This window comes from Stegodyphus dumicola, chromosome 10 (genome assembly GCF_044657685.1).
Source record: "Stegodyphus dumicola isolate Sdum_Otavi_A_Nest chromosome 10, ASM4465768v1".
Taxonomy (NCBI): Eukaryota; Metazoa; Arthropoda; class Arachnida; order Araneae; family Eresidae; genus Stegodyphus; species Stegodyphus dumicola.
Window position 1 is genome coordinate 89600619 of NC_140777.1, and position 27665 is coordinate 89628283.

At 33.8% G+C, this 27665-nt stretch overlaps 1 protein-coding gene and 2 long non-coding RNA genes across 16 annotated transcripts in view; 2 read left to right on the top strand and 1 right to left on the bottom strand.

Annotated features, from left to right (window-relative positions):
* The window catches only part of LOC146995015 (uncharacterized), a 217788-nt gene that overhangs the window by 37867 nt on the left and 152256 nt on the right, over window positions 1-27665 (top strand). The window lies entirely within an intron of this gene.
* The window catches only part of LOC146995017 (uncharacterized), a 184858-nt gene that overhangs the window by 4937 nt on the left and 152256 nt on the right, over window positions 1-27665 (top strand). For 9 of the 12 annotated variants that reach the window (XR_015043463.1, XR_015043462.1, XM_085825235.1 and 6 more), the window contains exon 2: window positions 9772-9808. The exons of 1 other annotated variant lie outside the window; for it this stretch is intronic. Coding sequence is in view for 3 of the 11 variants with exons in the window: in XM_085825235.1 (XP_085681361.1) it covers window positions 9772-9808 (37 nt within the window). In the remaining 8 variants the exon portion in view is untranslated. Of the gene's footprint in view, window positions 1-2067; window positions 2155-9771; window positions 9809-27665 lie in introns of all 12 variants that reach the window. 2 more of the 12 variants (XM_085825225.1, XM_085825227.1) reach the window with 2 other exon arrangements.
* The window catches only part of LOC146995018 (uncharacterized), a 96395-nt gene continuing 74890 nt past the window's right edge, over window positions 6161-27665 (bottom strand). For 2 of the 3 annotated variants that reach the window (XR_015043478.1, XR_015043474.1), the window contains exon 3: window positions 6161-6306. This is a non-coding gene — a long non-coding RNA (uncharacterized LOC146995018). Of the gene's footprint in view, window positions 6307-10187; window positions 11674-27665 lie in introns of those variants that run through there. The other variant, XR_015043475.1, reaches the window with a different exon arrangement.

Below are 27665 nucleotides of genomic sequence, written 5' to 3' on the forward strand. Positions count from 1 at the left end.
CACAATGAAAACTTCTTTTATATCATCCTCATTTATTACAGCTTGTCCACATTTCTTTACAAAATCCGTTAATTGGAAAATTTCGCCTTTGTTTTGCTATATCCGAAAACCTTTAAAATTAGTGGCTATCATCATCAAATTTAGCTATCCTTCACTGTACATATTTGGCTATGCATCATGAGCTTGGCGACTAACGACAAGTTGTTCTGTTAAATTTTATCTTGCTTCTATCACGCACTGAGACAATTATGCCTGAATTATATTAGTTTTGTTATTTATCATACTTATGTCTATTTCTTTCACGTGCTTAAGGCTTATTAGAGTTCTGAATAAATAAATTCCCACATATATTTCAGCCTTATTGAAGGCCGGCGCTAGATATCTTACCGCCTGATGCAGTCTCTGTGGGTCCTAAATTCTCCGAGTCTCTGCAGCCATACGAGCCCTGGTGCTGGTTCTGGGTTTATGTGAATAACAAATCAATTATTCTTAATTCAAATAGCCATAAATTTAATCTTTGAGTCTATGAGTATCATCAACAAAATCTATTTTTATCACATGGAAAGAAATGTTTGGTAAATGTTTCCTCGTAAACATTTTTTTAGCACATTTAACTTAAATCTGTAATCATCGCCAAGCGTAATGTCAACATATAAGGTTACCATACACCTTTATTATTCAATTACTAACAAGAAAAATTGGGTACTTTTCCGTTTCGCCGGCGCAAATCTCGCCAAGCAGACTTTATTGGCGACAACAGACAGTATACACATAAAAAATATTAAAAAAATCTTAGTTCTAAGAATTCATTTTTTGAAGGCATAAACATTTTAATATCACTTAAAACTTTATAAAAAGCCGATAAATAAAGACAATAAATTTGTAAAAAGACATTAATTTAAGAATTTACTATGCTTTCATGGTTCAAAATCCTAATTCGCCGGTTTATATCACGTGACCCCAAGCTATCTCATCTCACGTAAACTACTCTACAAAAATCTAATGCTCTCAGTAATTATCTACATTAATTTCAAGTTAAATCTTAATTTGGAACACAAGTTTAAATGCAAGAAATATTTCAATTCGTACGAATAGCTTACTTAGAAATTATGTAAAACTGCAGTGCTTTACTTCGCTAATGTATCCTTATTAGAATTGATGAATTTAACCCTTGACTTTACCTTTTCTATATTTTCGGCTTCGGGTAAGAGCTGTGATTGCATCCTAATTGACTTAACTACTGAAAATGGCCTTAGACATAAAACTGAACTATCTGATAAAAATTCTATGTAATTATATGCCAGTATTGAAAAAACCAATCAATCTGATAAGAAAAAGCTGCGACTTGTTTTGAAAATGAGGCGTAAAAGGTTACCAGCGAGAATATTCCTTTTGGCATCGATTGTACCATTATTGGCGACTTTATCGCTTGCGCCGGCAAAACGGAAAAGTACCAAAAATTGTTTAGGCATCGCTACATGAGTCATTATTGAAGTTGTCATGTTTTGATAAACATGCGGTGATGAAAGGAAAGTATAATAAATAATGATTCCCAAGGTTGGCGTCAGATCAATGATGTATCTATGTGGAATGTTTCAGTTTGAGATGTGTACCATAAAGCGGATACGCAGGAATGAAACCAAGTTACTGATCCTGATCGTACATATTTATGCTAAAAGTTTTGTTTCTTCAATAACAATGTATTTCATTTAGTGTCAAAGTGAAATTAAGAATTGGCACACTCCAGATGTTTTATTATGCTCGGAGGGGGGTGGAATCAAATGTGCATGCGTAAAACTTAGGAGAAAAATGTTGTTGGTGGTTTTGAGGTCCGGATTTTAGATCATTTCGGATAATGGACGTCTGGATTTCAGACTTTGTACTGAATTTCTTATTTATTTTGATTAATATAGCAATTGGATTATATGGATGATCTTTAACTTTGTTAGAGATTTCTTGCTGGTAACTTTATGCTTTCTTGACTACTGTTATTATAATGACTTTTGAAATTGCTTGTTTTCATGAATGTGTTTGATTGATTTAGAAATTCTGAATTTTCATCCACAGAGAACCCGTTGGCGCCGTTGCTGTTTTACTCGCCAAGTTCACCTATGGTTGATGGGCGTTGGTTATGAGATATTAAAACACATGGAAGTAAGCCGCGTAAACATGATATTTAAAGAATATAATCAAAGTAATTAAAGAATAAGTAACATAAATTCACGTTAGCAGAGAAAACAATATATTAAGCATACGAAAGTGAAAATTCAAAATTAACTGGTTAAACACGATGCACGAAAATAAATTTGTATTTAATTCAAGTTAGCACAGAAAACAATATGTAAAGCTTAATGGAAGTAGAAAAATCATGTAATATTGAGCTTTGTAATAATGACCCTTTTTCTTGGCAATTTCTTGGGAAAATTGAGATCTGTCTTTGAATATCTCTCAGTATTATAAAATTCCAAAATATTTATGTTTTTAACAGTGCAGTTTCTAAAGAAATTGTGAATTTACGATTAATATCTTCATTGCATAATTTTAAAGTACTTCCAAAACTACGATTGAAAATCCATTATGATCGCATAAATGAAATGAATAGATATTCTCATTTAAATAGAAACTTAATTGCAACTGATTACATAAAAGTTTTTTTAGTAATAAATTATATTCTGCTCTGACTTATTTTTTTAAATTTTATGTATATGTTCATGTATTGCACGAAAAAACCAACATATTAACTTTACATTTGGCATATCGATTTTTATTAAGACTTGCTTTTTTGCATGTAACCAGGGTTCATAGCGGTCCTTATAAGTGCTTATAAGTCCTTATATTTGAAAATAAAATATAAAGGCCCTTATAGGTGCTTACTTTTTCTTTAAAGCCCTTATTTTTTTGTTTTTAGTGCTTATTTTTTGCTTTTAGTGCTTTTTTTTTAATGAACGCGCTATTTTCCCCCTACCAAAGCCGAAACTAAATAAACAACTTTTCTTAATATTGAATGTCAGGTGGTGAATCATACTCCCGGAAATAGCTTTTCCCCCTTTCTCTGCATTAACATAACCTTTGGTGCGCACAAAGAGTACAGACAGGTGCCCGTCGTTATATTGGTCAAAGAATTGCGAAAGCAGTAGAAAATTTCGGTACATTCGGCATTCTTTTCCTCTCACCCAAATACTATACACGTTTAAATTTCTATCCAGATCTTAATAATTTGCATTCTCGTTCCGCTTGGTCAGTTCATATTTGTGTTTATTATGATCATTATGCTTATATTATGAGTATATGTATGAATGTTTATAATAACAGTTGCAGTAACTGCTGAAGTATAGTAAACTTCCAAAAATGGTTGTATTTTAACACAGCGTTTTAGGAATAATACTCGGAATGGCTTAAATAAAGGGAAAGTAATCGAATAGTCAAAATAATTTAATTTTTTTTGGCCAATACATTATATAGTGCGAAGATTGGGAGGTTCTCCCCTTTCTCCGCAAAATCTCAAATATTGAAACTGTTACAAGTTCGCTGCAAAACAAGCAACGGACTTTTTTTTTTTTTTTTTTTTTGTCACTTTCCGATCTGGATTGAATAGGACTAAAAGTTCTGTGGTCTACCAACCCAAGCGAAGAATGATTCTATTGCGGAAATTTAACGCCGTCTGTTGAAAATTAGAATGAAAAACACCCCAGTTACTCATATTTAGTTCTTTATTCTCCCAATTTCAGCAGCTGTTGATTCCGATTGCGTAATATCACGTAGGGAAGAATTATGGCACACGTATTGTGCAATAACGTTTGCGATATTTCGCAGAGATAATTAATTAATTAATTTTGATGTTCTGTTTGAGATTTGTTTATGAACACTTAAAAGAGTTTTACTGTGCTTGCTAAGCAGAATATTTTTCAGTTCCATTGGTTTATTTTTATATGATTCACATATCAAAATGTCAAAAGCATTTATTTAGCGGAAAAATCTAAAAAGTGGCTACAGTCAACCCCCCCCCCCCCCCTCCGCTCCTCTTTTTCAAGTTACGCTCAACTGTCCGAATATTCGCCAGTTTCCAAGTATGCGGCTTAGTTAAGCTTTTACTGTTAAAGGATGACTGCATGAAGCAAATTTCTGTCTTCTGATTTCAGAAATGTTCCTCTTTTTTACTTAAATTACTTTGCTTGCAATATCTGTTAAGAGAAAACTGATATACAATGAAAATTTAGAAAATATTCAGAATTTAGATTTAAATTATTTAAATATTAATATGAGTGGAAAAATAAATTGTATTTATTATTAGGTTCCAAGCAAATACAATAAATATGCCTTATTATTATTTATTTTCTCTATTTTGAACTGAAATTTCATCATTAAATCTTGTAATATAGTTTAGTTCTGCATAGTTTTTTTTTTTTTTTTTTCTCTCATTGTAAACTAGTTCTGTAAATTGAACTGTTATTTAAAATTTAAAGGGAAAAAAAAAAGTAATTATTTTCCATGGTTGAGGTAATGCTTATTCTCTCTTAATAAATACTGCATTTCTCATATTTTAAATTACAAGTCTAATTAAGGTTATGCAGTTGTGTATAATGTCATTAGACAGGTGCTTATTTTTTTTCTTAAAATGTGCTTGAAAAGTGCTTATTTTTTTAACTAAAATGTGGCTATGAACCCTGTGTAACTCATAACGAGAACCAAGGAATATATCATTTTTTGTGCACTGCTTTGCAACTGATATACAGCTCATCAGCAGCTAAACAGTAAAGTGACTGAACTCTGGTAGTTTAGTTAGCCAAGCTAATGGGCAAGTTGTATGATTGTTTTCATGGTATTCCCAATATGTAACGTGGATTCAAACCAGTGTCCTTCAGAAAGACCTCCTTGAAGGCATCTTTTCTTTTAGGCAGATATCTCTCCCATGCTTTTCCATAATTTAAACAAACCCAAATGATGTATGCTGCTAAAAATTTTATTTAAAGTCCATATTTAATAACATTACAAAAATTGCAAATATGGTCCAAGTTAGATCATTTTTAAATGCATATATTTATTTTAATTACACTAATTGTATATATTTATTATATGAATATTTTAAATGTCCATTTTATCATTAATTATTATTAATATATTTATGGACAACATTTCTTTTTTGATTGTTCTGTCCAATGTATCCTTGATTTTAATTTCACATTTAAATTTTCACACCATAATTTTATAAGTCTTCTGAAATTTAGTCACAATTTCACTCAATTTAACCGCGTAGTTCACAAATGCAGCATAAAAACTATGTTAATATCAGTCACCAAGGATGTATGGATTAGGTTTTTCATGCATAACCATGAGTTTTTGAGTATCCATAAAACTATTCTGTCATTTTAGAGAATCAATAATACTTTTTATTTCAGTTTAATCATCTCTTTGTGTGTCACACCTGAAATCTTCTCAAATGTTATTGTTTTGTTTATTTCATGCTTATGACTGCATAAGAAGACTTAAGTGAAACAAATGTGTCACAAGCAGTGACACTGAGATGTTATTTCACATATAACTGAGAAGTACAGCACTAATTAGCACTGTAATTGTTAAAGAAAGTATCCTGGCTTGTAAAAAGCTTCGTTGCATGTAATGTGAACTTAATAACTTTATCATTTTAAAATTAAGAAGGGTTTGTGTGTACTTAATTCAATATACAAAGCATGTGAGAGCTAGCTGAAAAAGGCATGCTTTTGTGAATATTTTCTAGGGTAAATAGGCTCATGGAAAACCACGAAAATGTCACAAAATTCACAAAACACATACGAAAAAAATAACCTGCACAACCAGCTCGTTTTTCAGGATTTGAGCCGAGATTGAACTACCACTATTCAGCCTTCTTAACCACTCGTAGGACTAAATATGTAATATGTAATATCATGTAATCAAAAGTTAACTATGTGTTGTGTAACAGGATTGCTTTCTCAAGTATCGAGGTAGGAAATACTTAATCTATTCTTTTTTTTAAGTGTTTGGTCATGGTATTATTCATTACATGTACTTTCCATAATTCATATAGAATATTAATATTTCTACTACAAGTGTCTTTTTTAAATTTTTAAGTGTTTTGCTTGTTGATATTCTCAAAATTGTATCTGATAATTAGTATAATAGGTATAAATACAGTAGACATATATAATCGATCAGGAGTGGCTAAACTTTATGTCAGTGAGAACCACAACTGCATATTTACATCATAGGTGAAGTAGGTTTCAGACAGCAAGAAATGTCGATTCCAAACAATCATTCAGTGACAGTCTTAGTTCAATAAGAGCCATGTGCCTGTAATAAATTAATGAATGCATGACTTTTAATACATCCATTTTACATAAACAGTTTTTCAATGTTATTTTTATCAATTTACTTGTAAACAGTTTAAAGCATTTTATGTTGAAACAACTGCCTGTCTTTCATAGTATATTTGACAGTGCCAATAATTTTCAGTATTGAAATTCTATTCAGTAGCATTGTTAATAAAACTTTTGAAGAGTCATTTGCACTTGGATTCATTACACAAGTAGTGGTTTGCTAATTTTGATGACTTTGAGTATCCATAAAACTATTCTGTCATTTTAGAGAATCAATAATACTTTTTATTTCAGTTTAATCATCTCTTTGTGTGTCACACCTGAAATCTTCTCAAATGTTATTGTTGGAAAAGCATTAACAATATATTATCTGGTTAAAGTTTTAAGCCATAAATATTGTTTTTCTCATAATTTTAGATGACCATACCAATAATAAAAACATTACTTAATTAATTATTTAAAATGCATATTTTGGCAGGTGATGAAGTCAAAATATTTTATCGGTTGGAAACCTCATGATTCTGTGTGCTTAACGCTACGTTAACAGCCATGTTACCAATTATCATTAACCCCTCTCCCGCCATATTTTCTTCCACAAACTAGCATCTGTCACCGAAAACTTCCTTTATTATATGAAAATATTTCTATCTATTTGTTAAAAGTTCATAAATAATAACGTGAAAATACAAAAAAAAAATAATAATAAATAAGTGAAGAATAATTTAAATTGGCAAATGCGAACAATGACGGTGATAATTCAACAAAATGAACGTTAGAGGAATGGTTGCAACCTTCTTACAAGCGAATAGGTTGAATCTGCCGGATTACCAGGTTTGAACTATTATCGCCAGAGTTGGCGATGTTTACATTTGCCGGGTTCTTTGCGGAAGTGTTCCGAAATTCTAATTAGATGTAAACAAATTTCATTTAATAATAATTAAATGCCGTGTAAAGCTTCAAACTTATTTTTTTTTAACTAATACTTAAAAGATCTAACATTGTGGTTCTCAACCTATTTTGCCCTATTCCACCCCTTTCACCATTGCTAGAAGATCATTCCCATCATGCCCTTCCTTTTCAGTACTTGAAAAATGCATATATATATTTATTTAGATTGCTTTTGAACTTACTTTATAAATTAAACCAAAAAAAGTACAGAAAATGTTGGTATATACCAGGATTCGAATAAAAATAGTTTTTTATATTTATAAACCACAGCTGCCAACTCTGCTTTTTCTTCTGGTCTCCTGGTAGATCACCAAATCTCGATAAACTTGTCTCAGTTGCAACAAACACGGCGAAAAGAATGACCGGGGTAAGAAACGTTTTTGTTATTATTTTGAAAGGAAAAATCAGTGACAAGATCTTACTTACCATTGTATCATTCATCAAGAAGCGCTTTGTGCTCGACATTTCCAGAAGAAATTTGCAAAGTTATGGAATTCATAATTATATTATTGTTAACCTCATTATTACTACAGCTTTTAATCATCGCCAGTTTAAAGAATTTTTAGTTGAAATGGAGAGCGAGTACTCAGATCTTCTGCTGAATAATAAAGTGCGTTGGTTATCAAGAGGAAATGTTTTGAAATGTTTTGCATCCTTATTAACAGAAGTTAAAGCATTACTCCTTGAAATGAGTGTTTATAATCCAGAACTAATGAATGATCAGTAGATCCAAAAATTTTATTTTATGGTAGACGTTACATCTCATCTAAATCAGCTTAATCAAAAAACTATAGGGAAGAGGTGTGTGTGTGTGTGTGTGTGTGATTATGGCAAAGCCTCGAGGGCTATCTGCCTAAGAGGAGGGATGCCTTCGTGGAGGACTTTCTAAGGGAAACTGGCTCATTTTTAACACGTTACACATGGGGAAAACCACGAAAACGCCCATGCAGCCAGCCCGTTCGCGGGATTCGAACCTCCTATAGGGAAGAGGAAACACAATTTTTCTGATGTTGGAAGAAGTTATTTCATTTGAAAGCAAATTATCTCTTTCTGCTCAAGATTTTTGAAACAGAAACTTTGGTTCACTTTCCAAGCCTGTTGAAACATTCTCAAGAAAATAGATCTAATATTGACATTTGCCATTTCAAAACAACAGTTTTATGACAGAAGTTTTTCTCAGCAGGTTTCAGGAATTCTGAATCAGCAAAGCAACATTAGCCTTTGTTAAAAAACCTCTTAATACTAGTGCAACGGAATTGCATTTCTCTGTTTAATATTCACATTGGCAACTCTGAAATCAATTGCTGAATTTAAAAAAAAAAAAAAAAATTATGAAACTTGAAATTTGAACATTTTAAGTGCTGATGTAGAAACATTGGAGAAAAATAAATGTGTGCTTAGTTCACAGCACAAGTAATCTGGAGAAGGAAAACATGTGGAATAATATTATTCCCGACTCATGTAATCAGCTTAAAAAACTAACGTTTGATGTTTTTCTTATTCGAGTCTACATATTCATACGATCAATAATTTTCAAGCATGAACTTTTTGTCAAGAGTAAATAGAGAAGTCATCTTATTCATGAAAACTTGTAATAAGGCTTAAAACGAAAAACAACATACAAAATGCAAACTTTTCAAGAAGATGCAAGGCCATTGTTTACATTAGTGTTTTGTTAGTCATTATTGCGATTCAAGTTTTTCAATATATTGCAATTCTCTTTTATCAATAAAATAGTATCGTTATTAAGTATAATATCAAGTTTTATTCGACATATATATATAGTTTAACTAAGACTTAAAAACTGAAATATTGAGTTAATTTTAGGGAGTGTTGTGGAGCGAAAAAAGATGTAGTGTTGAGAAAGGTATAAGATGGTTTGGACATATGTAGAGAATGAATGGAAGAAGATACTTGAAAAGAGAATACAAGTATTAATAAATACAGTGCTGAACTGTTGATAATTGACTCTGTTGACTAATGAGTTTGCCTTCACTGGCCAAAGGGATATAAAACTGAACTGAGAGCAAATTGTGTGCCATCTCAAACCTTTTCTGCTGCATGTACTATGCCCTAAAAGGCTGAATTGTTATTATGCCCAACAGTGTTATGTTGTTATATGTAAAGATTTTAAACAATTATTTTTTTGTAACTGTTTCTGAAATTATTAACTTAGTGTTTTATGTTCAGTTTCAGCAGTTTTCTTAGTGTTGATTAAAGAGTTACTGTTTATTACATTTGCTATTCCTTATTACTGCACTAAAGGCTATGATTCTGTATACATTAATTAGCAGCATGTTTAAATTCTTAGTTAAAGGTCTTCAATTTAGTTTCATAATTATTTATTGTATACCTTCTTCATATTCATCTTAAATTTCAGAAGAAATTTACTTCCCAGTTTAGTCCTTTGAAGCAACTTATATGTAAATATTGTATAGCATATTCTGTTATGTACTGACTATTGAAATGCATTTTTATTTCTTTTTTGCAGGACATTTTGCAGTTTGAAGTCTCTATGTACTACTGAGGTAAAAAAATTCTTTTATATCTAATCTGAAAATGAAATATTTTTTCATAGGCAATAAATTCAGTTCTTGACAACTGCATTCTAAATTAGAATTTTAAGCACATGTGAGAAAACAGGAAAGTGCTTTCCAGTATTTAATTTTAAAAAAAGTTGAATTTTTATTTTCAGAAATCATCTTAAATTTATTTAATAAAGATCATGGCAAATGATTCCAAAATTTTTGGTGCATGTTTTACTTGTCCCCAGAACTTTCTGAGTTGTCCTGCTGTGGATAATTTCTACATAACCACTGAATTTCTGTGATTCTGATTAATTCAGGCTCCTAAGAACTTGATGTTTGTGTCATTATTTGATTTTTAGGAAAGTGATTATTCTAAACCTCATGTTTATAAAAAAATTTACTGTAGTTTGAAAATATGAGGCTTGGATGATAATATCAGCGACTCTTTTAAATATAAGCTACAACTTGCTTAAAAGTATCTTATGCAGTTAATGCCACTAGATACCTTTCAACATAAAAAACATCTTCAGAATTATTTTTATTTCTTGCATTTGCTGCAAACATGAAAGAAAAGAAAAATCTTATAATTAAATTTTGTTGCTGTTAAACATTTCTGTAGTAGAAGATAAGCATGTTTAATTTATAATACTTTTTATGTATTGTTTGACATATTTAGAAGTATTAAATATGTATATGATGCACAATTTTGAAATCTACAAAATAAATTTTGTTGTATATAAAATTTAATTATAAATATTGAAGTAAAATAACAGACAATAACATTGCAAAATTAAAAATTTACTCTTACAAACACTTCAAAAAAGTGAGAATAAAATGCATTAAAAATTTAAGCAATATTTTTTATAATTTAAAAAAGTATCTCTTCATATAGTATTAATAAATACAGTACAAAGTTTGAAATCCGCACTAGCCGATTCCGGATTTGGGATATTTCCAAATCCTGTGGGGGGCTGTAAAGTAATGTTGCTTTCTTACATTAAATTCAAACAAATAAATTTGTAACAAGTTTTTATTTTTAAGCAATAATATAATCACCCTCGTTATCAGCAACCTTTTGCCATCTAGTATGCAGATTTCAATCCCAGATCAATAAAAATCAATTGGTTTTTGAGTAAAATATCTCAAGATGGCATTTTGGACATCATCAAAATTTTGAAATTTTTTGTTACTAAGAAAATGTTGTAGGGATTGGAATAAATGGAAATCCGAGGGTGCGATATCGGGCGAATATGGTGGGTGAGGCAGTACCTCCCACCCCAATTCATTATGTTTTTCCAGTGTTCGTCTTGCACAGTCGTGTTGCAGAATGACGCCTTTTCCGTTGACAATCGCCGGATATTTTCCAATTAAAGATTGGTTCACTAGATCCAATTGTTCAGAATAAAGGTCTACATTAACAGTTTTTCCAGATTTCAGCAATTCAAAATGAACAATTCCACGAATACTCCACCAAATACCCAGAAGTGCCTTTTCGGGATGTAAACCCTTTGTAACCCCTATTAAAACTGCCTTTTGAGTTTTGGATTATCATATAGGACTTATTTTTCTGTCTCCACTAATCAAGCGATCAAAAAATGGTTCTGTATGGTGCCGTTGAAGCAATACATTGCGTGTGATGGATAGGTTGGCCTTGTTCTCTTCGGACAGATTATGGGGGACTCAAACACCTGCTTTGCTTATTTTTCCATTCTGCTTTAAATGTTTTTGGTCGACCAAGGTTGGTTAAGAGTGTTTGACAGTTCCTCGATTGTTTGACATTGATTTGCGTCCACTTCTGCCCTTAGCATGTTGTTGTCTATCGTTGTTGTCGACATGCGTAGAAACGACATTACTTTTTGGTCCCCCTAATAATAGATCATCAATTTAAATCTGGTAAGATGGCATGCAGAAATTATACAATTAAAATTATGAAATTGTAATTTATGAAATAAAGAACAATTATGATCTAAAGGGTATCAAAATTTACAAAAGAAAGCTTAATATTTGTTTACTTTATTAAACATTTCGTTCAATGCAAGTTGTTTAAGATGCTCCCACAAAAAATTCAAAAAGTTCCTTTTTCTTTTTTCTTGTGTCATATACAGTGGACTTTCCAATGCCATACTCCTCACATAATTTTAAGACGAATATGCCTGTATGCATTTTTTGCAGCAATTCCACATTTTGTTTAATGGACTTCTAAACATGGTTTCGCTTTGTAGATCCCTTTTGTAACTCCAGAATTGGAAACTCTTTTCGACATAATCGAAAGTTCAAGCTTAGTTTTTATAAAATTTCTGTAATAATAACAGTCTGCGAAAATTAATAAACTGGGTCAAATTAGAAGGTCAGGGAGCAGCGCAGTCTGCTACATTAATTTAAAATGCCTTAGAATCAGTAATGATAATTTTAGCCTAACTTAATAGCGTGTGTTATACGTTATTGTCTATGTATCACAAGATTGGCAACGAAACCCAAGTGGTTTCGCTAAATTTTGTCTTGCTCCTATAGCGTTCTGAATTAAGCCTGAATTGTAATAGTTTAGTTTTTTACTATACCTACGTTTATTTCTTGCACATGCTTCAAACTAATATGAGTCCTGAATAAATAAACTCCCACATATATACTTAAGACTTTATCTAGGGCTGGCGCTTGAAACCGCCTGGTATCGCCTCTACAGGTCCTAAATTCTGCTGCAAAGCGCTTTTGTAAGTTCTAAATTTTAACCATGCCTAAACTTTGGATCCCAGTGCTTTCCCTAAATCATAAATACTTCTCATCCCTTAATTTTGACACTCGGTGCTTTCCCAAATTCCAAAAATTTCAACTTCCCTAAATTCTGCCGTCCAATACACACATATCTATAGTGCAGGACGGGTTTAAAAATTTTGCTTTTAATTTTTAGCCTATTATTATGTTTTTTTTTATATGTATGTATATAGGCATAAATAAATGCAACAAAATAAAGAACAAGGTTATAAGGTATTTCTCCCGCCTTCCTAGCATCCCTTCGTGGTATAGTGGTTCTGCATGCTGAGCCGGTATTGTCAGAGGTCCGTGGTTCGATTCCCAGCAAAGGCGTTGTTAATTTTTCATCTTGCCTGCTTCCAGAAAAAAATACCTAATGTCTCTAAAGTGGCGCCCGAACTAAAAGGGTGTTTCATGAGGATTCTCTGCGCCCAGGATTTGGCGATTGGGTCCCCTAAAAACCTCAGTCGCCCTTTCAAAAGGGGAGTATGTAAGGTATTTCTCGTGCCTTCCTAGCATCCCTTCATGGTGTAGTGGTTCTGCACGCTGAGCCGGTATTGTCAGAGGTCCGTGGTTCGATTCCCGGCGAAGGCTCTGTTAATTTTCATTTTGCCTGATTCCGGAAAAAAATACCTAATGTCTCTACCAGGTATAAAATATCAAAGAAAAAAATCTTAAATATACAATGTTCATTAATGTATGTATATGTATATAATATCAATATAAATGTTAGGTTCTGAAGCAATTAGAAAATTTTTAATTACGCATACACACACACATATATATACATTTTATAAGCATATATAAAATAAAGCGATTTTTAAATTACTTATATGGTTTGTTGTGGTTTATTTAAATATAGCAAAGCACTCGACGGCTATCTGCCTAAGGGTAAGGATGCCTCTGTAGAGGACTTTCTAAGCAAAACTGGATCGTATATGCGTTATACATGGGGAAAACCACGTAAACGCCCATACAACATGAAAATGGATTGTCTGGTCCGCACTTCTTAAGCAGAAGTATCACCAGAGCCAATAGGCTAAGGAAATTTTCAATTTTGGAGCAAGAGCTCAAAGATCAAATAATGCCAATTAGAATTTTTGAAAGACCTAGTTAGAATTTTGAGGTCTTCTGACTAGGAGATGTGTTGGCCTCGCCAACGTCTTTATTGAAAAAATACATTACATAGCATGTTTTTATATTTACAAAACAAATTATTTTTTGAACATAAATTGAGTTATACAATGCAACATAGAATGATAGGAAGAACAAAGTAAAGAATCAATATTAAGTATTACAATAATTAAATGATTAATAACATGGCAAATAAAAGTACAAAGATATTACATGATACGATTGAATTTACAAGTACAGATCTAATTCATTGTGATATGAGTATTCCAATATAAGTACAATAATATTATATAATACAATCAATTTATAAGTACAGATCTGATTCATTATGGTATATGTATTCCATAAAACTTGATAACAAAGATCGTCCCTTGTCGTTCTTAATTAGTTGTTTTAGAGTTTCTAAAGTTATATTTTGTTTGAAAATTTCTCTACGTTTTGTTGATACACTGGAACAGTCTATAATCATATGAAGTGCATCTGCGGATTCACTACCACATTGACACTTGCATGTAGATTCCTTTAGTTTGAATCTGTTAATATAAATCGGAAAGGCTCCGTGATTAGTGATAACTTGATTTAAAAAAAATCACTGAAATGCCGTTTCTCCGAAACATTCGGTAGAAGTGTGAACGTTTGTCGTCCTGTTTCTTCATCGTTCCATTGTCTTTGCCATAGATCGAGAGCTTTCATCTTTGTCGTCCTGATGCTATTACTCATAGGGATCTTGCAGTCTAGGTACGTGTTCGAGTAAATCCCTTGTTTGGCTAGCTCGTCGGCTTTTTCATTGCCGGCAGTGCCTTGGTGTCCTCTTATCCAATGAAGCTTTGCTTTTGTAAAAGCCAGTAATTTCTTTATGGCGATAATGTTCTGATTATAGATATTGTATTTATGGATAGACTTTAAAACAGCCTGGCTATCCGAATATATATGCGCAGGACTGGGGTGTGATTTTAACCATAGTAATGCCGACTTTAATGCTAAAGTTTCAGCTTGATATACTGTACTAGTCTTATCCAGTTTAAACATAAATTGATCGTTACAAACTCCATTCATGAAGGAACAGAAGCCAGCTCCAGTGCCGTCTTCACTTTTTGAACCGTCCGTATAAATTTCTAAACCTTTATTGATTGGAGGCTTGTTGTCCCATCCGAAGACTTGAATATGAGCTGGATGAGAATGCCATTTAGGTACTGGGAATTCAATCTGATCCCGTGAAAGTTCTAAGTCCTCATATTTAAAGTCAGTCCATCCTCGTTTGGTACGTTGGATGATGCTTTCCATGTCCAATTTAAGATCAAGCGGCATAATTCCAGCAATCACTTGAAGAGCTGCAGTAGGGGCAGTCTTATAGCTTTTGGTCATTGCAAGAAGTGCTATGCGTTGTATAGAGTTTGTTTTGTTTCGCATTTTTACCGTAGGTGGGTACCACCAGGCAGGACATGTGTATACTATGGTACGCTCTATTGCACGTTTATAAAGTTCTTTCAGAACTGGTTTGGGCATCCCAAGTAATCTAAGATTGTTCATTATTTTACAAACTTTAGATTTAATATAATCTAGATGAGGTAGCCAGGTAAGGCATTCATCTATGACTATTCCAAGATATTGAATGGATTTTTGTTGCTTAATGGTATGATCGTTCATCTTTATTGTCGGTGCTGAATAGGCTGCACCACGCTTTTTGATTGCTATAAACATAGACTTTGACTTTTCGGGAGAGAATTGAAGTTTGCACTTGAGTGCCCATTCTGATAGTTTTTGAAGCGCCAACTTTGCCTTGGTTTGAATTTGCATATGCATAGATCCTGTTACTAGGAGTGAAACGTCGTCCGCATAAGCTTGGATGTGGATTCCATCTTCAAATTCGAGTTTTAAAGCTATATTCATTACTATATTCCAGAATAGTGGTCCAGAGTTGGATCCTTGTACACATCCTTTTTCTTGTTTTATGGAGTATTGAACATTATTTATTTCATAGATTATATGTCTATTATCCAATAAACTTTCAATAACTTTATAAATATTTAGAGGACATCCCAGATTGCGGAGTTCCTGTAGTAGGAACGGCCACCAAATATTGTTGAATGCACTCTTGATATCCAAAGAGATAACATTGGTGTAATTATTATTACGTCGGTTTGCTTCTATTTGTGAGACTATGTTGTCCTTGATGGCATCTGCTGAGCATTTTCCCGCCGTGAAGCCATATTGTTGTTCACTTAATTTGGAATTCGATACTAAGAAATAAGTCAATCTGTTAGTGATTAATTTATCATAGACTTTACTCCATGCGTTAAGCAAGCAAATAGGGCGGTAAGCATCAGGAAGCTCACCATTTTTTCCTTCTTTTGAGAATAATACTAATTTCGCTGTCTTCCAGCAGTTAGGAAATATTCCTCGACGGAAGAGTTCATTAAGTAACGCTACTTGTAATTGTGGGTTAGCATAGAAAACTTCAGCTATAATTTCTTTAGATATATTGTCCATTCCAGGTGCTTTGCCTGGATTGAGGGATTTGATAGCATTTTCCACTTCTGGAATCGTAAACGGAACATCATTTATTGAATTATATGGATTCCTTAAGTTGTTACGAATTGTCGTATGAAACTCCGTGTCTTCGCTGATTATATCTTTAGGAAAGTGGTAATCCATTAGGAAACGTATAGTTTCTTCTATTGTGGAAGTCTTGGTTTTATCTGGTTTGAGTAACGCTTTTAATTGTAGAGGGGATTGCATAGTCCCCTTAGCAATGTCATAGTGTACCCCGAAGGGTGAACTAGGACTTAGACGCTCCAGATATCTTTTCCAGGTTGTTCTTTTGGCTTGCATAAGCTTTCTTTTATAGAGAGCAAGGTCTTTTTCATAGACTTGCTTATAGTGTGCACTTAGTTCGTCATCATGAATACATTTGTGATAACGCTTTCTCAAAGCGAGGATTCTTTTTCGTAATATTGAGAGTTCCGGGGTCCACCAAGGGACACCTTTGTGTTGAGTTTTAACATATTTTCCCTTGGTGTGGGTTGCCAAGTCACAGTATTCCTGTATTTTCTGAGTCCACTTAATTATAAGTTGATTAAGATCAACTGTATCTTTAGGCAAGTAAGATTCCATTGAACCAAAAAAGTGACCAATTTTTGCCTTCAGTAAGAGCCAATCCATTTGTGTAAGTTTATATTTGACTCTTTGAGTTGAGCTAGAATGTTGATACGTAATTTCAAAAGAGATATAACAATGATCACTTAAAGTGATACAGTCCATAACTTTCCAATTATGAATGAAAGACGTGGAAGAGATTGATCTGGAAGCTGTAATATCAATCCAGCTCTTTCCCCTTGTGCAGTTGTAGGTAGGGGGACCATCCGGATCGTTTTCAACAGCCAGTCTATGCATTGTTAAGAATTCTCTAAGTGTGCGTTTTCTGGGATCCTTGAAGGGGGAGCCCCAGAGCACACTTTTCGCGTTTAAGTCGCCAAGGAGAAGAAGATCATGTTGATCGTCAAAGTAACGTTCAGCTAAGTTTAACAGAGTAGTTAAATCTGTTAAGTCCGTTATAGGTTGAGTATAACAGTTAAAAATGGTTATTGTCCTATGTTCAATCTTTAATGTAATAACATTTAAAGTAGAAGAAGCGTAAGTATTCAGAACCGTAAGTCGTGGGTTAACCACCACTGTGGCTGTTTTGGGGTGGTCATTTGGAGAAAAAATGTTTGAGTCGGAAAGCCAGACGGCTTGTCATTGATACAGTATGGTTCTTGAATAAAAATCAAGTCGTATTCAAAGATACAAGTCTTTAGTTGTGCTGTTGCGACATGTGATCTCGCTAAATTAATTTGCAACGCTTTTATATTTTGAATAAGTTCTCTAGCCATAATTGATTTTTCTTCGAAGATCTTCAATTTCTAGCTGTCTGCTAGGACAGTCTTTTGAGAAACTTGAGTGCTGCTCGTCAAGGTGCTTATCACTATTCGCATTTCTTTCTGCACAATGAATACATCTTTGGTAGTTATTGTCACAATTTTTGTGGGAATGTCCCACTTCTCCACAATGTCCACATGCCTCTTCTGTTTGGCATTGTTTAGAAATATGTCGGTATTGGCAGCATTTAAAACACTGCGTTGGTCTGATGTATTCTCTTAAATTGAAACGTTCCCAATTAACGCACAGTTTGCGTAACTTAGTAAGTGTTTGAAAACCTCCGGTGAGGTTTCACAAACCCAATGATTTCCGTTCTTATGCTTGATAGGAAATTTAACCTGTAGGCCATCACCATCGATGCCTTCGTTTTGGGCTAAAATGGCTTCCTTAAGTTCTTCCTTAGTCAAGTCCCTTGGAATATCATATATTATAATTTTAGGAAGCCTACGTGTAGGACGAACAATTTGTAGGTCCTTTTTAAGTTCTGGTACAGTATTTATTTCATTTTCTAGCGTCTCTATGTCTTCCGCTTTATTGGTCTCTATTAAGAGACCACCTTTTGCCTCATTTTTAAGTCTTTTCACTCCAATGTGGAGCTTTGTGGGATCAATAGTTTTTAAGAGCTTCTTTCTGATGTTGTCTGGTTTATCCCCTTCATTTGTGGGGTATAAAATAGTGACATGTTGTTTATCTGGTTTTCTCCATGTTTTGGATCGGTCACGAGCTGGACGTTTAAGTACGTCCGCATAAGAGTCTTTAATGTTTGGCGTTTGATGAATTTGTCCTTCCATGTGTGCCATCTCGACACACTGTTCAGTTAGAAGGTTGAACATCAATTGAAATTGATGTCGAATATCAGCGGCTACTGCCTTGTTTATGCCAGAAGCTTTATTTGTCAATATTGTCTCTAAGGTGGCAATATATGCCTGTCCTTCTTTGAGAATGTCTTTAGAACTCATTTTGATGTAGGTAGAGTTATTCAACGCTTAACTAAATAAGATGCACAGGGTCTGTAGACCGACCTGGTACCCTGGGGTTCACACCAAGTCAGTAAGTAGTAGGCACTTTTGCTCAGGCTTTCGACCCTCCTTGGAGAGGGAGCCCCCCGACCTTGCCAAGGTACCCGAGCACTGGGAAAGCACGAATGAACAGGTGAAACAAATATTCAAAATTATATCAATTTTGCACATTAATATCGCATTTCAATCGCATACAAATCGTATTTCTAATCGCTTTCCCCGGGGAGCGTAAACGCCCATACAGCCATTCCGTTCACTGGAATGCGAACTCCGGAACGAATTATCACTGTTTAGCGGCTTTACCACTCAGACGCTAATGAACCTTCTCCTCACATATACATGCATATATATATTATAATATTTACATGTAGAACATATGTTATGGTGAAATACCGAAATCTGGAGAATGTCGACTTTCACCGGTGAATGTTGAACATATAAGAATATATTTCTTCTCCGTAATTCAGTCACGAAAAAAAGCACTTGAGACTTAAAATAAGAACTTAAAACACACAGTACATTGAAAATGAGAAAGGAAAATAATAGAAGTTAAAAACTTACTTAATTATACAGTGCGTTCTAAATGAGAAAATAAAATAATAGTAATAAAAAGCTTACTAAATTATGTGACTCAAATCTTATTTATTGCAACAACTTAAACTATTATGACTTCTTATGAACTCTCTTTTCGACCTACACCAGAGCATATCTGTGATTGTCGACATAACACCGGTGAGGGTCCGAATGTACAAGAATGTAATGCAATATTCGATCTTTCACCGATGTATGTGGTAAATGTTGTCATTCTCCGGTGAAAGTCGATATTCTCCAATTTCGGTGTTTCACGGTAACATATACGTACACATTAAATTATTAAATTATATTTGCATGTCGATAAATTATATTTACAGGTTGATCATTGATAAAAAATTATAAAATATTGTACGGAATTACTTCGCTTCCTAGATTTTTCGTAAGCTTCATCATATTTCTAAAACAGAATCTAAGTGGTGATCCCATTTGCAAGCTGTTTATATATCTTATTTTTTCTGCACTGAATTATATTTAGAGAATTATTTCACATGATTATAGCTGAAAATGCAGTTTTACAAATGAAGAATTTAAAGGCAAGAAGAGAATTAGGTCCTTTTCTAATTATTCTTGAAGCATTTAAATTAAGAAAAACAAATGGCAGATTAATAGAGATCACTGAAATAAAGTGCTCACAGAGGACAGATTAATATGCAAATAAATTTTAGTTTTCATTAAGTAAAACAGAATTCATCTGGCTTCTGTGAGAAAGGAATCAATCCAAGAAACTATTTTACTATTTTCGCAATCATAATTTTTTAAAAAAATATTCAAAGAATTCATATTCAAACATTGCAGTCTATTATAATCAGTAATAATTACCTAAAATGCAATTTTAATCAATATTAATTCTCATTTTCTCTTTGATAACCCCTCTTTAGAGTTAAATAGCAGTCACAGCATTTTTCGGCTACATTTTCCTTTATAATATGCTTACGTTTTCATTTACAACTTTTAATACTCTGGGAAAATTTCAGTATGAGAACCCAGAAAATTATTCTTAGTGATGCTAAGATTATTGATCATTGTCATGCCGCTGTGCTTCAAAAGAAATCCTATTGTTTAAAGGTTCATATCCTTAACCTTCCGACGTTCATATCCTGGCCTTAACATTACATTCATATCCTGACCTAAAAATAAAAGCTGCGAGTCAGAATTAAAGGGGTTGCTCATAGGCAACCTTAGTTAAAAAGAAGTTAGAGGAAATGTTAATCAATGCATAATATTATCTTTTGAATTAAACACTAACACACTATTTGATCAAGTTCAAATAGAAAACAGATATTCGGCATTTGATTTGAAAACAGATTAGACTTGCAAACAGATATTCGGCATTTGTAAAGAAAATAAGGATGAATCAATATGAGTTTGTTTTCTGATTGCAAAACCATCTTAAGATACTATCGGATTTAATCTTTAAATTATTCCAATAATATTCAGAATAGTTGGGGAGCCACTATTCTTAACTAAAATTCACTAACGCAAATCCTATTTTGGGTTGAAATGATTTTCATTAATTACGTTTTAGAATCTATTAGGTTATTTTTTTATAATACGCCGAGAGGTATTTTTGAAAATGAGCAATGCCTTTTGCCAGGACTCGAACCTGAACCTCTCGAATACGCGCCTAGTGTGCTAACCGTCACACCACAAAGGCATACTGGAAGGAGAGAGAAAATACATTATCCCTTTTAAAGGGCAAATGGAAATTAGGAAACCCGATCGTTAAATCCTGGTTGTGAAGAATCATCGTTCACAACATTTTAGTTCGAGCGCCACTGTAGAGTCATTAGGTTATTTTAAAGGAGCTGTGAAAAATGTGCAAAGGAGTCGCCGGAACTTGAACCTGCACCTCTCGAATACGCGCCGAGTGTGCTACGGTTACACCACGAAGGCATGCAGAAAGGAGGGAGAAAATACCTTATAACGTTAATGAAAAAATACTAAAAATATCTAAAAAGTTAATTTTTTAATTACCTCAGTTTTTGTACTGATAAATGATAAACTATTATAATATGAAAGAACAAAAGGAATAAAATTAATTATTTACTGATATTTGAGAACTCACTTTTTTACTTCCTTGTACGAAGTAAGTTGTAAATAATGAGACAGACAGTGAACGAAGTAAGTTGTAAGTAAATCAAACGAAGTAAGTTGTACTTTTGTAAGAAGTGTCGCAGCCATGAAAATTTTCGGGTATCATATTTCAATGAAAATACCCATATATTAACTGCTATCAGATACAATGAACGATGTTTTTGCATGACATCTGTAGGTAAGAACAGAATAAAGGACTCTTTTTCCCAAAACGGTTTGCAAAAAGGATTTAAAATGGATTCAGGACAGATTTTTTTGTGATGTCTAGATGTACGTATGTAAGTATGTAGCTCGCATAAATCAAAAACGAGTAGACTCAAAACGTTGAAATTTTGTATATGATATAACATGTAGTTGTGCACCTACCTTTTTGGTTGGATTCGGCTGCACCAAAAGTGTATAAATAAGCAAATATACCCACTTTGTAACTCAGCTGCGTGAGCTCAGTTTTTTTTAAAATTAATTTTTATATATTGGTAAATTGTGCATGTTTTGCTTTAAAAATGATTGAATTATGTTGTTCTTATCTCCCAGTTAAAGTTCTTATGCCTTTAGTTAATCTGCATGCAATAGTTGTAGAATTATTAGCTATTTAAAAGTTTTTTAAGTGCGGCTAAGCCTAATTTTTTTTTACTATAGCTGCCATATTTGTTTGCATTTGAAACTTAGCGAAATAGTGAATTCAGTTTCTGCACTTTTAGTGTCTTTTTGCCAAGTGGGACCCAAAGTAAAAGTTTTGTGCACCGAAAAATCTGCCTTCTTGTCGCTGGCATAACTACTTGTTTTTGCGTAGAAACAATAATTTTAATTGTAAAAATTGTTTTTTTTTAATTGTTTTAATTGTATTTGGTGTTTCAAGTCTCTATATTTTGCAATTTTTAATAAAGCTATTTTGAGGTCTTATGTATTTTTGTCTTGTCGCAAAGTGAGAATTGAATTAATTGAAAGAGAAAACTATCTCTAATGAGAGAGGAAATAAGTTTCAATGAAATGCAGAAAAAAAATGTGCGTATAATTTAATATTCCGCGCAAGGGAAGTCGTGGTCTACATATCAGACTTTTTAATGCTGTGCTTACAACAAATCGTTTGAAATAGATTTTGACAAGTAAATATAGCAGTACAAAATTGGGTGTGTTTCATTCACTATATGCGTAAAGTTCTTGATATTATCTATATCCATCACATTTAGGAGCTCACTTTCAGTTATATTAATACCAAATAATTCAGTGAAATACTTAAACCAGCTAATTTAATAAAAAAAATTCACACTTGTATTTTCGTACACTGAAAATTTTCTTATCCGTAATATAAAACACAGCACAAGAAATAAATATTTTGCAAAACAGACAATATATATATATATATATATATATTAATATTTAATAAGAATAAATCTTATTATGCAAATTTGAAAGGTAGTTCTGAATATTTTTTAATTGGCTGTTACATTGGCGAATGGCAACTGTGTGATGAAATGACTTGAAAAAGTGGTGGCGCTGTCTGTTACAAAAGTAATAACTAAGTACCAAAATTCGCCACATCGCAAGTCACGACAATACCCCTTTCCTGGCTCCCGGCCACTTTATAGTTGAGAAAAACGGGTCATAGCAGTACAGCAGTAAAGTCGCTGAACGCTGGTAGTTTGACCTGGACTCAATTTTGGGCGAACGGGCTGGCTGCATCGGCGTTATCGTCTTTTCCCCCATACATAACGTGGGTATGAGTCAGTTTTCCTTAGACATTTCTCCAGGAAAGTATCACTGCCCTTACTGAGGTAGTGTGCTATGCCGTAATCAAATAAACCAAGCCAAAAATGTGAAGAAAACGACGAAACTGCGATGCAGCTAGGATATGAACCCTGTTCGAACTACCTGTTTTCACCTATTTTTCCGCTTTGCCTCTGGTGAGCTAAATACAATTTGAAATGAATTGTATTAAGGAACTGGCAGAATTGAAGACTTTTAAGATTATATGACTGAATGTTGCTAAACATGATAGAAGCGGTAAAGCCATGTAAGAAATTATTTGACTTTATATGATATATCTCAAGATTTGTAAGCAATAAAAATAAACAATTCTCCCTGAATAAAACAAAAATCGGCTGCGTTTTCTTTCGATCTAGTTCCTTTCCAGTTTGTAGAATTAAGAACTAAATTACGTTTAGACTTTTTAAAGGTTCATGTCGTAACAAGCAAACCTTTTCTTTATGTTTGAACGTAAAGAGCTCTTTGTCCCCGCTAAGGTCTTTGAAATATTAAATTATAAACTGTTAGCTAAAAGTTGATTACGTTCGATTAGTAATTTACTTAAATAAGTGATTAGACAGAAATTATAATTATTTAATCGTCCATGTATGAACTTTTTAAAAGTCGCACAACATATTAAGCAGCAAGTTTTCTGTTTATGCTTCAACCTAAGACAGACAGAAGTCTTTCTTCCCGCAGGGTGTTGATTTTGATTGATGTATTGAGATTACGGTAAAGCACACTAGAGCTATCTGCCTAAGGAAAGGGATGCCTTTGTGGAGGTCTTTCTAAGGGAAACTGGCTCGTATACACATTACACGTGCGGAAAACCACGAGAACGTGCATGCAGCTAGAGGATTCGAACCTCGCCCGAACTGCCAGTGTTCAGCAACTTTTACCGCTCGGCCGCTAGTGGGCCTCTCCTCGCAGGTCGAAAGATCAAGCTTAGAGCGAACAAAGGGAAATTCTGTGTGAGAGAAAGCTAATTGTGCAGCATTTTAATACAGAATTTTTTAAAGACCAGATAAAATACTGCATTAAAAAAATGTTTGATTGGAATGTATTAATTTCTTCTCATTCAAGGCGATTACACTTAATTAACCATTCACTTTTTGTTGGGAATTAACAGAAATATTTCGAAAACTAGATCATTTGGGATACGGTTTATATGCTTTCACTATAAAGAATCAAATTGGAAAAAGGTTAAAAAATCGCGAAGAAAAGTCTCTTTTTTGTTATAAGGGCAAAAAAATATCTTTTACTTATATATGCTATTAAAGAAGTGTGTGTCTTAATACAGTGTAAATTGATGGTTTAAAATTCATTTTATCTGGTAGTATCATTTAACTTTTACAGTGAGTGTTATTTTATCCTACGAGTATCACCCATAAGGAAGGTTTCTTTCTAGCAAGTTGTAAAAAAAGTCGATTGCAAAATTTGTGTCGTATTTTTAACTGCCTGCCTTCAAAGTGAAAATCTGATCTTTTGCTTTTGTTTATTATTTGAAAGAAAATTACTAAGTAGTAGCATTATTTTCAAATAATAATTGTGAGGGAAAAAATCAAATAAATATAAATAAAAAAAATTTTGAAAGCATTCAGATTTTACATTACGCCCAAAGGGGCGCTTTTTTAACATTTTGTATGTTACCTTTACTTATTAAATATCATGTTCTTCGCATTTAAACCATAAAATTCAGTTCGTCAGCAATATTGCAAAATAATGTTAAACGGGGCATAGCTTTAGAATTTCCAATACACAGTCTCGCCCTCTGGAGATAAAAATGATTTTTCCTTACAGTCTTGCCGTTGTTCGCTTTGAAATCGTGGAGTTTGTTAATAAAAAATTTGTTAAAGTTTTACAAAATATAAAATCGAGAATTAAACAAATTCTAAATTTCGGCTTCCAAATGCCCATATTTGGGTGGAAATGTTCAGTATTCAAAGTTTGATGACTCTAGGTATTGTTGTTTTATCACAATGCGAGAAACATACAGGGGTTGGACAAAAATATGGAAACACCTTTAAAAAAACATGTTTCTTTGCTTAATATGAGGTAGGAAACCCGTTGGCATCCAAAACAGCTTGCAGTCTTCTCGGAATGGATAAATACAGTTCCTGTTTGTTTGCCAAGGGAATATTAAACCATTCTTCCTGCAAAACGGTGGCAAGTTCAGATAACGATGTTGGCGGTGGATAACGAGAACGCACTTTCCGTTCCAATGTAGACCACAAAGGTTCGATAATATTCAGGTCTGGTGACTGTGGTGGCCAGGGGAGATGGGACAACTCATCCTCGTGCTCAGAAAACCAGTCCTGGACAATGTGAGCTGTGTGAACAGGGGCTTTGTCATCTTGGAAGACACCATCACCATCGGGGAACAAAGTTTGTACCATGGGATGAACTTGATCGGCCAAAATGTTCACATAAGTCTTGGCAGTCATGTGCTCTGACACAGTTATCATGGGGCTAGCAGAGAACCACGATATGGCTGCCCAAACCATAACAGAACCCCTGCCATGTTTCACTCTTGGCAACAAGCAGTCTGTATTATAGGCTTGAGATGGCGTTCTTCAGACGTAAACTCGGCCAGAAGTGGGAAACAATGTGAAAGAAGACTCGTCAGACCATATTACTCGCTTCCACTGCTCTGTAGTCCAGGCTTTATGACTTAAACACCACCTTTTCCTGTTACGGGCATTAGCATCACTGATGAGTGGCTTCTCAATTGCAGCACGGCCAGCAATTCCCTGTTTATGAAGCTCCCTTCTAATTGTTTTGGTACTCACAGGGTTTAATAACACAACATTCATTTCAGCAGTAACTTTTGCAGCTGTGGTCTTCTTATTTTTCGTCACAATTGCCCTTAATGATCGTCTGTCACGATCACTCAGGACACACTTTCGTCCGCGCTGTGATTTAGCAGATGATGTTTTTCTGCTTTTCAAATATGCGGAATAAATCTTTGATACAGTACCTCTTGAAACACTAAACACCTCGGCTACCTTGCTTACGGAAGCACCTACCATACGTGCTCCAACACTTTGCCCACGTTCGAAGTCTCTTAACTCTGACATAATGCAATGACAACCTCACATAACTGTACTCCGACAACAACTGAACTGTTTACCACATTTACGAAGTTGTATAGGTGGCGTCAGTAGTCAAAAATGCCAGCGCCACCTACATATTTCATTAAAATCAATCTTTCTTTTCAAACGTGCATTTCACAAGGTGTTTCCATATTTTTGTCCATCCACTGTACATAACATTCATGCAGACTCTTCATTAAATATAACACAACGGGGCTCTAATATTCGGCGGCAACAATTTAAAAAGTGAACCGACATTTATAGTGAGCCAACGTAGAATGCTGAAACGAAATTAATAGTCCTTCTGGGCAAATCGCCTCTTTGGAAAAATAAAAATACAATTTATTACAATGATGGGAACGAAAAGCGGAATATTGGGACATTAATTTATTCAGAAATGCTTATAAAATATTTCTCCCACTTCCCTAGCGTGCCTTCGTGGTGTAATGGTAGTACGCTGGGCCGGTATTCCAGAGGTCCGTGGTTCGATTCCAAGTGAAGGCGGTTGCATATTTTTGCATCTTTTCTGCTTCTAATTAACCTAATGACTCTACAAGTGACACCCAAATTAAAAGGGTTGTGGATGAAGATTCTCCACACCCAGGATTTGGCGACTAGGTCCCCTAAAACCCTAGTCACCCTTTCAAAAAGGGGAGTATATAATGTATTTCTCCCACTTTCCTAGCGTTCTTCGGGTGTAATGGTTCTGCACGTTGGGCCGGTATTCCAGAGGTCCGTGGTTCGATTCCCGGCGAAGGCGGTTGTTAATTTTTCATCTCTCTGGCTTCCAAAAAATCCTAATGATTCTACATGCTTTATTAATGTCGCTTTTAATTTAGATGATTTTGTAGAGTAAACCATTAGGCCAAATTTTGTCAAATGCGATGTCCAGGAAGCAGGCAACGAAACAAGATTTATTATTAGAAGCTTCTGCAATTTTTTTCTGCTAAAATTGAGAATTAGTTGTTGAATGTCCTTGACGAAAGCCGAATTGATTATTCTGAATGTTGGAGTGGGATCTGACCTTTCAGGTCAGGTCAGGTCATAACGTTATACTTCAAGTTTTGTACTAATAAAAGTACATTACTTGACCTGTTATATTATCCATTAAAGGCCTTAGAAATATATTGGTGCTTGTCTCATAAGGATGCATGTAAGTAGTAAAATAGATTCCTGAATCACAGTGTTAATTCGAGATGTTGATTACAAAAGTGACATCTATGCCAGGGATGTAATTTCAATTTACTAACGTAAGTCAGAGGTGCTGGTCACGTGTGCTATTTCCGTGATGTTGATTGGCAGAGTCGAGAGATGCTCAAGGTGACATATTTTGCTTTATATTAAAATAAATAATAGACTATTTACAAATCTGATGAATAGAATTGTATTCTAACATTATCAGTAAACTTAGAAAAATATCAGTATGATGATGCTGATGCATGATGATTAAAGAAAAATATAACTTGAGTATAGAGGTGTAGCTGCTAATCGGCCAATACAGTTGCAGATAAA